Source organism: Heterodontus francisci, chromosome 6 (assembly GCF_036365525.1).
Source record: "Heterodontus francisci isolate sHetFra1 chromosome 6, sHetFra1.hap1, whole genome shotgun sequence".
Lineage (NCBI taxonomy): Eukaryota > Metazoa > Chordata > Chondrichthyes > Heterodontiformes > Heterodontidae > Heterodontus > Heterodontus francisci.
The window spans coordinates 131,445,812-131,460,603 of NC_090376.1; the positions used below are offsets into that span (position 1 = coordinate 131,445,812).

The 14,792-nt window shown below is 44.7% G+C and overlaps 1 protein-coding gene across 3 annotated transcripts in view; it reads left to right on the forward strand.

Annotated features, from left to right (window-relative positions):
• Positions 1 to 14,792, forward strand: part of uchl3 (ubiquitin carboxyl-terminal esterase L3 (ubiquitin thiolesterase)) — a 74,042-nt gene that overhangs the window by 33,049 nt on the left and 26,201 nt on the right. For all 3 annotated transcript variants that reach the window (XM_068034320.1, XM_068034321.1, XM_068034322.1), the window contains 2 exons: positions 881 to 966; positions 1,246 to 1,293. In XM_068034320.1, the coding sequence (XP_067890421.1) occupies positions 881 to 966; positions 1,246 to 1,293 (134 nt within the window). The remainder of the gene's footprint in view (positions 1 to 880; positions 967 to 1,245; positions 1,294 to 14,792) is intronic.

Genomic DNA, 14,792 nt, shown 5'->3' on the forward strand with positions numbered 1-14,792 from the left:
AGTCAGGATGGTGTGTGGCTTGGAGGGGAACTTACAGGTGGTGGTATTCCCATGCATCTGCTGCCCTTGTCCTTCCAGGTGGAAGAGGTCATGGGTTTGGAAGGTCCTGTTGAAGGAGCCTTGGGTAGTTGCTGCAGTGCATCTTGTGGATGGTACACACTGCTGCCACTGTGCACCGGTGGTGGAGGAGTGGATGTTTAAGGTTGTGGATGGGATGCCAGTCAAGCAGGCTACTTTGTCTTGGATGGTGTCAAGCTTCTTGAGTGTTGTTGGAGCCGCATTAATCCAGGCAAGTGGAGAGTATTCCATCACACTCCTGACTTGTGCCTTGTAGATGGTGGACAGGTTTTGGGGAGTCACTAGGTGAGTTACTTGCTGCAGAATTCCCACCCTCTGACCTGCTCTTGTAGGCACCTTATTGATATGGCTGGTCAGTTGTGGGCAAGCATTGATGGTGAGGGCCAGCAGAGTGCTTAGTTGTAGGAACTGTTGCAACTGAGCAAAATCCTTGGCAAAGAAGGGCACTTTGAGCAGAGCTTGCTGTGATAAAGAGTAGAGGCCATTTCCTTATTTCCTTTGCTTGGAAAGATTAATCCCAAATGTAAACCCGTCTGACATTAGCAAACTTCTGTTAGGGCAATGGTTGATTCTAATCTGACCTGGCCTGCATGTTTTACAAGTATCACCAGGAAGTGGGTTGTGCGTTTACTCAAAGATTGCTTAAAGGTGCTTTAGTTGTCAATTAACTATGCACTATTTTCTTAATTCATTTTTAATGAAAGATTTTTCAGGAGGGTAGCGCTTCCATGGAAAATTTAATACACATTTTATACAGTAATGCAGTTATTCAATTAATTTCTTTGCATTTTTTTTTTGACAGAAGCCAATTCAGCTATGAAAAAGTTTTTGAACAAATCAGCCCCGTTAAGTCCTGAAGAGAAAGCAAAATACCTAGAAAAAGATGAGGTAACTTTCATGTTTTTTTAATATTATGAGCAAATTTATTCCATTTAAGACATGGCTTTGCAGCAAGTGATTTTTCTAAATCCTTATTGTTGTGAAGTAATATTGAATCTTTTTAGATTCTTGAAATAACTGTAGTTACTAACAAACTAACTAACTACAGGCTCTTACTACAAATAATATGGTTGGCTATACAGCCTGGTCAATAAATTTTGAAGGTGAGATTAAAATTCAATTGTGTATGGGGAACAAAGTGCTTATGAGTGCTTGTGTTCTTTTCAGAGTATTCGTGTTACACATGAGTTCAGTGCACAGGAAGGACAAACTGAGGTACGTTTATGTATTTCACCATTGATCTATTATCCTTCTGCATATTCACAAATCTGTTTAAATCCCTATGGCGTCATGTAACACAAGGATGAGAATTGAGTCAAGGGGGTGCCACTGTTTGCGAGAATGCTGTTCGGGTGGGTGAGGATTGTGAATTTAAGATTCTATCAATAGGACTGCTTTCATGATGAACTTTACTGAAATTTGAAATGGCGATCAGTAATACCTCTGGGATTTCTGCCGCCTTCTTACAAGCAGCTATTTGTTGTTTAGTATTCCGTTACAGTTAATGATGGGGCTACAGAGTATTTTTTTTTATTCGTTTTGTGGGATCTGGGCGTCACTGGCTAGGCCAGCATTTATTGCCCATCCCTAATTGCCCTTGAACTGAGTGGCTTGCTAGGCCATTTCAGAGAGCATTTTAAGAGTTAGCCACATTGCTGTGGTTCTGGAGTCACATGTAGGCCAAACCAGGTAAGGATGGCAGATTTCCTTCCCTAAAGGAGATTAGTGATCCAGATGGGTTTTTACAACAATCGACAGTGGTTTCGTGGTTACCATTAGGCTAGCTTTTTAATTCCCAGATTAAATGAATTCAAATTTAACCCAGAGCAGTAACCTGGGTTTCTGGGTTACTTGTCCAGTGACATTACAACTACGCCACCATCTTCCCCCATTCAAAATGCATGTCCTGTTTATTAATAATGCAGCAGTGGGGGTGAATTAGAAAAATCTTACTTATGGCTTTTTTTTCAGAACTGACCTCTAAGCAGATCCACCAAGTTGGGTCTCCTTTGGTGCTTAGTTACTGCATGATATCACTTGCTGGAGTAACCATGTGACATTGTGGCTCAGAGGATTGTGAGCAAGAAATTCAAGAGTGCCCACTTTTGGGTGCTCAGGAGTTACAATAAATAGACTGCGCTAGAATGGCTCGGTCGAGGGCGCTGCTGTTGTTGATTCTCGGACTTCAGTGTCATAGGACTGGTATGGTGCTGCAGCCCACTGGCAAGGAGAGGAGTGAAGTTTTGTGGGTTCGGTCAAGGGCATGGGGCTAAAGACCATAAGGTCAAAAGTCAAGGAGGAGGGAAAATCAGGTGTCGTGGTTTGGGGCGGGAGGGGGTTGCTTAGGGCCAGGGGATTGAGAGATCAGGGATCTTGAGACTGGGATGGTGTAAGGGTCCTTTTAATGTCAGGACAAGAGGAGCATTCTTGCTTCTCCCAGCTCCACATTCCTTCCATGTTGCAGGCATTTAGGGCTGGTTTTCCCCGAGTGTTGCCCACCCCAACCCTGGCTGCTTCAGGGCAAATCATTGTTGGAGCGAGGACCTAAAGCAAGTGTTAGGTCCTTTGCATAGGCTTAACACTTCATCAGGCATGGGTAAAAGATGTCTCTTGTTTGTCCTTATCCAGTTTTTTTTAATTTGTTCATGGGATGTGGACATCGCTGGCAAAGGCAGCATTTATTGCCCTTGAGAAGGTGGTGGTGAGCCACTGCCTTGAACAGCTGCAGTCCATTTGCTGCAGGTACAACCACATTACTGTTAGGGAGGAAGTGCCAGGATTTTGACCCAGCGACAGTGAAGTCAGGATGGTATGTGACTTGGAGGGGAACTTGCAGGTGGTGGTGTCCCCTTGCATCTGCTGCCCTTGTCCTTCTAGGTCGTAGAAATCGCGAGTTTGGAAGGTGCTGTCAAAGGAGCCTTGGCGTGTTGTTGCAGGGCATCTTGGTGGAGAGAGTAAATGTTTAAGGCGGTGGATGGGGTGCCAATCAAGCAGGCTGTTTTGTCCTGGTTACTAGCGCACTTCCTGTCGCAATTTTGGGACTTAAGTAGGCCACTGTGCTGCTCACTTTCTATGTCAGCGACTTGGGATTTACCAGAGATCTAGAGCTACCCAGTCCATTGAACCATGCTATCAGCTTCATATGCTCCAATCCCAGCTGATAATGTGGATTACAATGGACAGGTGGCTATAGACTGTCTCTCAAGCAATTAATGTGGCCTCCACAGCAGTCAGTGATACTGCGGTGTCCCTCTGCTCATTGGTGATATCACAAAAAAGTTGAGCTGAGAGAGACAACCTGGTGGGTCTCCATGCAAGTAGGAAAATTGGCATTTATAAAAAGTAATACCTAAGAATGTTTTAAAGTGTGTATGTATCTTCATTATAAGACGGCGGGAGTACTTTGAACTAAAAGGACTTCCCCTTTAATTTAGCAATAACAGGAAAATTACAAACTCTGATTTTAAAAACTCTTTAGATGTTTTTTGATGTGCTCTTTTATAGATATAAAATTGCATTTGAGTGACGAGCAAATCAGAGAGTGAATGCACATATGCACTTTTTAAAAGTAAGACTCATTATGAAAAGGAACAAACATGAATCAATTTGGCACTTTATAACGCCTGTTCAGCTTTTATTAATGATGTTTGATTGTAACATTCATTCACTTTTTGTCCCTTCTGCCTGTTCAGTTTTTATGTAGGAATGAATCCATCATTGTGCCCTTGTTCTTATAGTCAATGCAGAAAGGTAGCTCAGCCCATTCAAATCTTGTTTCAAAATCCATTGTAACCATTTTGCCTTTTCCAATGCTGAACCCATAGCCCCCTACTGCCTCTTGAACTAAGTTTCATCCAATTCCCCTTTTAAATGCTTCAACTGAATCAGAATCCACTGTACACTTGATATTGAGTTGGGCACCCTGGCCAAGTGGTGACGCCCCAGTGCTATCTTGTTCGTTGTGTTGGTGGCTGTTGAACTTTATGCACCAAATTACCGTTTTAAAAGTCCTCATCTCTGTTCCCGTTCAATCTGCTCCAAGCTCTTGAGAACAAAGTGGATCTTGTGTCTGTGCTATCACTATTGCAAGTTAAACATTAATTATTTTCCAGCTTTGATTAGAGAACATCTGCTTCTTGCTTTCTTTCCCACGCAATTTTCTCTCCTGACTACTTATGAGGGTACAGTTTCCCAGTTGCTGTTTTCTTTCTGACACTTCATCCATTATTCGTATATGAACAGCTGTGAGTATCTAGCTGTGGTGACACCAGAATCCGGCTTGATCACAATCTCATCCTTATCTGATGTCCATGCAGATACCCTTCCATACGGTTCATTATATAGCTATCAGGAGCAGGTTTTCCCCCCACTCTTTAACCCTGCAGTCAACTCTAATGTTCTCACGACCACTCTCGTTGAAATTCGAGAACTCAACACAGACTGTGGATTTATCCCGAGACGCTCCTAGTCCATTTGGATAGTTATTGACTTGACAAACTTGCTGAGACATTAGAAGGACCTTACTACTTTCTGTTACAATGGACAGAAATGTTCCAGGGATTTATCACCATGCCTAGTTGAAACATTTCAGTCAAAGATTTTTCCATACACATCACACGAGAAATTAGATCATTATTCCAATATCCCTTAAACCCAAACTCTCAGGAGTGCTGCTAGTGCAATCAGTGTGAATCTGTTTTCAGCAGGAGCTGATCTTGTCTCCTTTTCAATTTTGTACTGTTTTGTGAACCGTTTTGTGAATCAGGCCTATTGGTACCCAATTTAACAAGGTCACTATGAATGAAGAAGACTTTGTGACCATATTTCCCATTCTAGCCCATCCAGACAGAAATGACCTCAGTCATATCCCCCCTAGCCAATTTTATTTATTTATTTAGAGGTACAGCACTGAAACAGGACCTTCGGCCCACTGAGTCTGTGCCGACCAACAACCACCCATTTATACTAATCCTACATTAATCCCATATTCCCTACCACATCCCCACCTTCCCTCAATTCTCCTACCACCTACCTACACTAGGGGCAATTTACAATGGCCAATTTACCTATTAACCTGCAAGTCTTTGGCTGTGGGAGGAAACCGGAGCACCCGGCGAAAACCCACGCAGACACAGGGAGAACTTGCAAACTCCGCACAGGCAGTACCCAGAACTGAACCCTGGCTGGAGCTGTGAAGCTGCGGTGCTAACCACTGCGCCATTGTGCCTTTTCCATCCACAAATCACATCACCTACTTTTTCCTAAATTGATTTCGGGATGTTTTCTTCTATGGCCATACACGGAGGTCCAGAGCACTTTGTATGAGGAACTAACTCTACACCAATCCTAAATTTTCTTTTTTGCTGGTTTGAATCCACATGTCCTTTACCTACTTGATATGGTTTAATTTCAAATGGTGTTCCAAATTTACATTTTCAATATCCTGTTCTATCTTGAATACCTGTTAGCAGTCGCTCTCCTTCAAGGCTGCAGAGCCCAAGTTTTGTCATTTTTTTTTAATAGAAGGCTTGTCCTATGATGCTCGGGACTGTTTTTCTGCCTCTTCCCTCTGCTGCACCCAGAGCTTGAATGTCAGTTTTGTGTCTTGACTAGAATTGGCCGTAGTATTTAATGCTTGGTCCGATCAGCACACTGTAGAGTTTAAGTGTAACTTACTCTGATTTGTTCTCCATTCTAGATGCAGTGGTTCTGTCTGTGCTGCATATTGTGCAGCAATTGGAAGTATTGAGCATTGAACCTGCTAATGCTCCTAGATCTCTGAACGTCACGCATAGCTGCTTCAGCACCTTCATGCAGTCCTTACATTGCCCGCTTTTTTTTCGTATGTGTAATACTTAGCGCTTGTCCATAATTAATTTCATTTGCCACTTTCTTGCCATCAGTTAACATTCTTCGTTGCCTATACAAAAACTCTTTGGGTTTTTGTTTGTCCTCCTCTGCTTTCCGTCCTTTCCTGACATTGCTGTTGTAGCTTGTGAAGTTTGACCTTACCTTGCATGGTAGGAGTAACTGCAATCCTCCAGCAATCTTGCTGCCTGCATGCGTGCTGTAGAAAGTTAGAAAGCAGATATCCTGAAGTAGAACTGTCTGGAAGGGAATGGTCGGACAGTTGTATCACCAAAGGTAGTCTGTCGCCCTGAATCCCTTAATATCTTTAGTCAACAAAAATCTATCAATCTCTGATTCAAAATTAACAACTGATCTAGCATCAGAAAGTTCCAAACTTTTCCTGCCCTTTTCTTGTAGAAGTGTTTCCTGATTTCTCTCCTGAGAGCTCTGGGTCTAATTTTTAGGCTATGACCCCTAGTCCTAGACTCTCCAACCAATGGAAATAGTTTCTCTCCATCAGTCCAGAAAGTTCCACATTTGATTTTCTGGCCTACGTTTAAGTTGGTTCTTCAGCCACAGTGCTAGGGGCGCTGCAGTCAGTTTCAATCCACCTGAGCCAGGAAATTAGTCAGGGCCCCAGTTTATGATTCCTGGAAAATGTAGCTATTTGGAGAGGAGACAGTCAGGTTCAAATGTGCAGCCCCCACCATCAAATAGGCTGGCAACATTCACTGGCTAAACTCGTGGGGCGGTATTTAATGCTCTCCCCCATGGTGAGTTTGGAGGCGAGGAGGACATTTAATGGAATGGGATGGTGGCGGGTGGAGACCCCACCACCTTGCTGCCTCCACCCCGATTTAAGTCCGTGGCGGGAAGACCCGTGGACAGTCTTCCCGCCCTGCTGCCAATTGCGGCCCTTAAGGGGCAATTAATGCCCAATTAAGGGCTTCCTCCCCCTGCTGCTGGTGTTAACCCAGCATCGGGCGGGCCTGTCACCACATGGGGCACAGGTTTGCATGTCGTGCTCAAAGTTGCTTGCGGTCTCTTGGGGCGGGAGGGGTCCCTTGTTCAACGACATTTCGTGCCTGATTGAGGGACCCGGCATCGGGAAGGGAGGGCCCACTGAAAGCCACCCACCCACCCCACGCCAGCACGGCCCCCACCCCACGAAACCCCTCCTGCCATCACTTGCCTCTAGCTTGGGTCGCTGCGCGATCCTGGGCCTCTGGTGGGTGTTGTTCCGGCAGCAGCCACTGCCTCCCTGGTGGCACTGCCAAGCAAAAGAGCTGCCAGCCTCTGATTGGCTGGCAGCTCTCAGTGGGCGAGTCTTCCTGTCCTATGGGTTCTGATCCCGGAATAGGCCCACTGGTGGCCTTTCAGGTGCTTGCTACGTTATACAGTGAGCCTTCCCCAATGGAGGCAATGCAGATCTCTCACTGGCTCTCCAGTCGGCGACCGAGACCTCCATAAAATTCTCCCCATGATGAAGAATAGTGCTGTACCTACTCTCTATCCCTAAACCTCCTTTTTTCCTCCTTTAAGATACTTCTTCAAAGCTACCCTTTCACCATCTGCCCTAATATCTGTCAAATTTAGTTTTATGATCCTGTGAAGCACCTTGGGACTTCTTAATACACCATAGATGCTATATAAATATAGGTGGTTGTTATAGGTGGAGTACTGGAGGGCTGCCAATGAGTATGGAACTGCATCCGTGCTATGTGGAGAGAATGAGGAAATGGGTGGGGAAGGAAGCTTTCTACACCAGTAACCTTTTGCATTGTGACTGATGGGGCTAAAATGGAGGCATGTGCAAAAATTTACAACAACCTTTGTGGTACTTGCATGGAATATGGAGTTGCATTTCATACTAACCTGGCTTCCAAAGCTGTAAGTATTTTTTTTTTAAAAAAAGAACGCTGAGCCATAGAAGGAGATATTGGTAGTAGTGGCCCAAAATGTGGTCAGAGGTGGATTTTAAGGGTGAGGTAGATTTTAAGGAGCATCGTAAAGGAGGAGAGGTAGGTGGAGGTAGTTTACAGAAGGGATTCCAGAACCTGGGGCCCTGTCAGCTGAAGACATGGCCACCAATGGCTGGTTGAAGGGCGGGATCGATAAGCAAGAAGTCTGAGTCAGTGGAATGTAGAATTTGGTGGAGGGTTCCTACTGCTCCAGAAGGTTACAGAGATGGGGAGGGGTGAGACGATAGAGAAATTTAAACACAAGGATGACCATTTTAAATTTGATGTGCTGGGGTGTTGGAAAGCATTGTACGTCAGCGAGGATTAGGGTGAGTGAGACTTGATGTGGGATGGAATATGGGCAGAAGAGCTTTGGATGCGCTGAAGTTTGCGGAGAGTAATAGGATTCCAGTCAGGAGAGCCAGGTCTAGAGGAGTCAAAGTGGGTGGGTAAGCTTTTCAGCTGCAGATGAGCTGAGATAGGAGGAGAGGTGAGCAATGCAATGGAGGTGCAATTAGGTAATCTTTGTGACGGAGAGGGTCTTGGGTGTGCCTGTCTGCAAATGCTGGTGAGGCTACCCAAAGCAACCACTTAATTATTGAAAGAATGTTGTGGTCTAGCCCAGGTCCCAGACTTGAAGACAGTGATCTAACTCACTAGGCATTCCAGGACTGCATGGAATGTCTCCATTCAATACTTAAATTAGGAAGCTCATTCTTTCAAAATTTTGTAGATGCAAATACAATAAGTGAATCAAAAATATCAGCATGTGCAATGAAATTTATCTGTATGTAAGTGCTATGGATTTTTAAATTAAGACTTCGGGCGCTGTCAGTGGTTAAATGCACCACTGGTGTCGTTTTACTGAGCAAATACAACCTGTTTCTGTTGACTGACCCAGGGCAGCAGTCAGAGGACTCCAGTGACACTGCATTCCTGGGCTGGAATTTCCTGGAGCTTACACACATAAAAATGTTACTGCCTGATTTGCTGCAGAACAGGAGCAGCTCTGAAGAAAAACCCATCCCATATCAAAGGAAGAATCCATATTCCTCCTTATGACTGCTATCTAGGGGGCCACCTACTGGGAAAAATCCATGCACGAGCATTGTATGAGAAGAGGAATGGATTCTGCGTTGATGTGCCTACCTCAAGGTTGAACCTTGGGGCGGCGCAGTGGTTAGCACCGCAGCCTCACAGCTCCAGCGACCCGGGTTCGATTCTGGGTACTGCCTGTGCGGAGTTTGCAAGTTCTCCCTGTGACCGTGTAGGTTTCCGCCAGGTGCTCCGGTCTCCTCCCACAGCCAAAGACTTGCAGGGTGATAGGTGAATTGGCCATTGTAAATTGCCCCTAGTACAGGTAGGTGGTAGGAGAATTGAGGGAAGGTGGGGAATATGGGATTAATGTAGGATTAGTATAAATGAGTGGTTGATGGTCGGCACAGACTCGGTGGGCCGAAGGGCCTGTTTCAGTGCTGTATCTCTCTATGACTCTATGAACAGCCCATGTGGTGGGAAAAAGCATAAGTGGCGCAGTGGTTAGCACCGCAGCCTCATCGCTCCAGTGACCCGGGTTCGGTTCTGGGTACTGCCTGTGCGGAGTTTGCAAGTTCTCCCTGTGATCGCGTGGGTTTCCTCTGGGTGCTCCAGTTTCCTCCCACATGCCAAAGACTTGTGGGTTGATAAGTAAATTGGCCATTGTAAAAATTGCCCCTAGTGTAGGTAGATGGTAGGAGAATTGAGGGAAGGTGGAGATGTGAGAGGGAAAAATGGGATTAATGTAGGATTAGTATAAATGGGTGGTTGATGGGCGGCACGGACTCTGGCCGAAGGGCCTATTTCAGTGCTGTATCACTCTATGACTCTATAAGTGGATTTCAAGCAATTTCTCCTAAAGTGTACTATAAAAGATTTTTTAAGTCACAGTCACAGAGAAATGACAGTACAGAAGGAGGCCATTCAGCCCATCCAGTCCATGTTGGCTCACTGTAGAGCAATCCAGTCTCATTCCCCTACTCTATCCCCATAACCCTGCAAGTTTACTTCCCTTGAGTGCCCATCCAGTTTCCTTTTGAAATCATTAATCGTCTCAGCTTCCACCACCCTCATAGGCAGCGAGTTCCAGGTCATTACCACTCGCTGCGTATAAAAGTTCTTCCTCACCTCCCCCCTGCATCTCTTGCCCAAAATCTTAAATCTGTGTCCCCTAGACCTTGTACCATCAGTTAATGGGAACAGTTTTTCCTTGTCTATCTTATCTAAACCGGTCATAATCATGTATGCTTCTATCAGATCAGATCTCTCCCTTCTATCTCCTTTGCTCCAAAGAGAACAACCCCAGCTTCTCCAGTCTAGTCTTGTAGCTAAAATATCTCATCCTGGAGCCATTCTGGTAAATCTCCTCTGAACCCTTTCAAGGATCCTCCCATCCTTCCTAAAGTGTAGTGACCAGAGCTGGACACCGTCTCTAGTTGGGGCTTAACCATCATCATCATCAACCTTTTCTGTTACTTCATCAAAAAAATTCAATTATATTAATCAAGCGTGATCTGCTTTTTACAAATCTGTGCTGGTTCTCCTTAAACAACTCCAAACCTGTCCAAGTGCCTGTTGTTTTTTTTTCCCCCTGATTATTATTTCTAAAACCTTACCCATCACTGATGTTAAACTGACTGGCTTGTAGTTGCTAGGAATGTTTTTGCACCCTTTCTTGAATAAGGGTGTAACATTTGCCACTCCAATTCTCTACCACCTGCCCTGTATTTGGGGAAGATTACAAGCACTTCCACTATCTCCACCCCCAGTATCTCCACGCCCACTTCCTTTAGCAACCAGGGTTGTAAGCCATCTGGACTTATCCACTTTAAGCATAGCCAGCCTTTCCACTACATTACTGCCTATCAGTTTTCACCCCATCCATTACCTCTACCAGCTCTCTGGTACTGAATATTATGTCAGCTTCCTGTTCCTTAGTAAACACCAATACCATGTACTCATTAAGTATTCTAACCTTGCCCTGCGCATCTAAGCATATATTACCCTCTTTGCCCCAATAGACCCCACTCCACCTCTTAGTGTTTCCTACTATTTACATGCCAGTAGAAGATTTTTGGGTTCCCTTTTATGTTGACTGCCAATCTGTTGTCATATTCTCTGTTTGTCAGTCTTATTTTCCTCTTCACTTCTCCTCTCAACTTATTGTATTTGACCTAGTTCTCACCTGAAGAATTCACCTGACTGGCATCATGCACCCACTCTTTTGTTTTATCATGTTCTTTATCTCCTTCTCATTCAAGGCTTTGGTTCCCTTACCTTTCGCCCTTGTTGGAATGTACCTAGCTTGAGTTTGAAACATCTCTTCTGTAAAGATCGCTCATTGTTCCGTTGCAGTTTTTCCTGACAACCTTTGTTTCCATCTTACCCTAGCTAGATACCTTACCATCGCATTGAAGATAGCCTTTTCCAATTTAGAATTTCTACTTTAGATTGTTCCTTGCGCTTCTCCATTGCTAATCTAAACTTTATGATGCAATGATCACTCTTACCCAAGTGGTATTCCACAGACATTTGATCCACTTGGCCCACCTGATTTCCCAGCACCAGATCCTTCCTAGTTGGTCACAGAAGTTTTCCTGAACATCTTTCAGAAATTCCTTCTGCTTCTTTCCATTCACTCTGACATTATCCCAATTGATATTTGGGTAAAGTGTCCCAATCTCATCACTTTGTAGTTTTTGCTCATGATCTGAAGTGATCTGTATCCTCACAAAAGAGGTTAAAGCAGCGAGGAAAAAGAAAGATTTTCATTTATATAGCGACTTTCATGACTGCGGGAAGTCCCAAAGTACTTTACAGCCACTGAAGTACTTTTGGAGTGTAGTCACTGTTGCAGTGTTGAAATGTGGTAGCCAGTTTGCACACTGCAAACTCCCCAGGATTCCCCTTCCCATATCCACATACACAGACTTTTTCAGATAGCCTGTTTACCTCTTTTTGAAAACTTAATTTTTTGGGGGCGTGTTGATGAGCAATGTGTATAGCCAAAGTGTCTTGGGCAGATGCATTTCGTTTGTACAGCTTAGTCTGCCTTTAGCTGTGAATCCAACCATGCAAGCAGCATTCATCTGTTAGCTATTGCAGTGATATTGCCAGTCATGAGTTTTGGGATGAATATGCTTTTCTTTCTCTAGTTAGCAGGCATGTCTCTTTTGGAATGATGCAGGTTGTTGCTTTTAACTCACTGATTTGTCAATCAAGCCCCCCAAGCAAAAAGGTGTATGTGCAATAATTGCACACTCTTTGGCAAATCAGAAATGTTGCTTAATATGCTTAACACACTGCTTTTGAAAAGTAAACGAGTTTGTATGAAGACAAATAGACTCTGCTGATTAAGATGCAAATACTATATTCCTATAACGATACTGCAAATTGCATGACATTTTTCATGAGATCATTTCTGAGCATAGCTGAATAATAGTATGCTTGCATTGCTGCTTTAAAAAAACAAATCTCCCATGTAATCAGTTTTTGTTTGAAATACAGTCCCACAATCACAGAATTTTACAGCAGAGACAGGCCATTCAGCCCAACGGTTCCATGCTGGCATTTATGTTTCACATGAGCCTCCTCCCACCTTACTTCATCTCAACATATCCTTTTATTCTTTAATTCAAAATCAAAGCACGATGGATGTTGGAAATCTGAAATAAAATTAAAAATGCTGGAAATACTCCAACTCAGGCAACATCTGTGGAGAGAGAAGCAGAATTAACAGGTTATATGAATATGAATATGAACATGAATATGAATGCTTCCAGTGTTCCGACAACTACATCTGCAGGAAGTGTACCCAGTTGCAGCTCCTCACAGACCGCATGGATCGGTTGGAGCAGCAATTGGATGCACTTAGGAGCATGCAGGTGGCAGAAAGCATCATAGACAGGAGTTTTAGAGAAGTGGTTACACCCAAGGTGCAGGCAGATAGATGGGTGACCGCCAGAAGGGGCAGGCAGTCAGTGCAGGAATACCCTATGGCTGTCCCCCCTCTCTAACAAGTATACCGTTTTGGATACTGTTAGTGGGGGATGGCCTATTGGGGGAAAGCAGCAGCCAGAGCAGTGGCACCACAGCTGGCTCTGTTGTTCAGCAGAGAGAGAGACAAAGCGCAGAAGAGCAATAGTTATTGGGGACTCTGTAGTCAGGGGCACAGATAGGCGCTTCTGTGGACGTGAAAGAGACTCCAGGATGGTATGTTGCCTCCCTGGTGCCAAAGTCAAGGATGTCTCTGAACGGGCAGGGGGCATTCTGAAGGGGAGGGTGAACAGCCAGAGATTGTGGTACACATTAGTACTAACGACATAGGCAGGAAGAGTGATGAGATCCTGCAGGGGGAGTTTAGGGAGTTAGGTAGTAAGTTTAAAAAAAACAGGACCTCGGGATTACTCCCTGTGCCACGTGCCAGTGAGGCTAGAAATAGGAAGATAGTGCAGCTAAACAGCTGGTGTAGGAGGGAGGGTTTCACATATCTGGATCATTGAGATCTCTTCCAGACTGGTGGGACCTGTACAAGAAGGACGGATTGCATCTAAACTGGAGGGGCACAAATATCCTGGCTGCGAGGTTTGCTAGCGTCACTTGGGAGGGTTTAAACTCGTGTGGCAGGGGGGTGGGAGCTAGAGCAGTAGGTTAGCAGGTGAAATAACTGAGGGGGAGCTAGTGAATAAGGCCATTAAGATTGAAAGGAAGAGCAGGCAGGGAGATGTTGCTGAGCACAGCGGGACTGGTGGTCTGAAGTGCATTGTTTCAATGCGAGAAGTATAACAGGTAAGGCAGATGAACTTAGAGCTTGGATTAGTACTTGGAACTATGATATTATAGAGACTTGGTTGAGGGAAGGACAGGATTGGCAGCTAAATGTTCTGGGATTTAGATGCTTCAGGCGGGATAGAGGAGGATGTTAAAGGGGTGGGGGAGTTGCATTGCTGGTTAAGGAGAATATCACAGCTGTACTGCGTGAGGACACCTCGGAGGGATCATGCAGCGAGGCAATATGGGTAGAGCTCAGGAATAGGAAGGGTGCAGTCACGATGTTGGGGGTTTTCTACAGGCCTCCCAACAGCCAGCAGGAGATAGAGGAGCAGATATGTAGACAGATTTTGGAAAGATGTAAAAGTAACAGGGTTGTTGTGGGTGATTTTAATTTCCCTATATTGACTGGGACTCACTTAGTGCTAGGGGCTTGGATGGGGCAGAATTTGTAAGGAGTATTCAGGAGGGCTCCTTGAAACAATATGTAGATAGTCCAACTAGGGAAGGGGCCATACTGGACCTGGTGTTGGGGAATGAGCCCGGCCAGGTGGTCCAAGTTTCAGTAGGGGAGCATTTCGGGAACAGTGACCATAATTCCGTAAGTTTTAAGGTACTTGTGGATAAGGATAAGAGTAGTCCGCGGGTGAAGGTGCTAAATTGGGGGAAGGCTAATTCTAACAATATTAGGCAGGAACTGAAGAATTTAGATTGGGGGCGGCTGTTTGAGGGTAAATCAACATCTGACATGTGGGAGTATTTCAGACGTCAGTTGATTAGAATCCAGGACCAGCATGTTCCTGTGAGGATGAAGGATAAGTTTGGCAAGTTTCGGGAACCTTGAATAACGAGGGATATTGTGAGCCTAGTCAAAAAGAAAAAGGAAGCATTCGTAAGGGCTAGAAGGCTGGGAACAGACGAAGCCTTTGAGAAATATAAAGAAAGTCGGAAGGAACTTAAGCAAGGACTCAGGTGGGCTAAAAGAGGTCATGAAAAGTCATTGGTAAACAGGATTAAGGAAAATCCCAAGGCTTTTTATACGTATATAAAGATCAAGAGGGTAGCCAGGGAAAGGGCTGGCCCACTCTAGGACAGAGG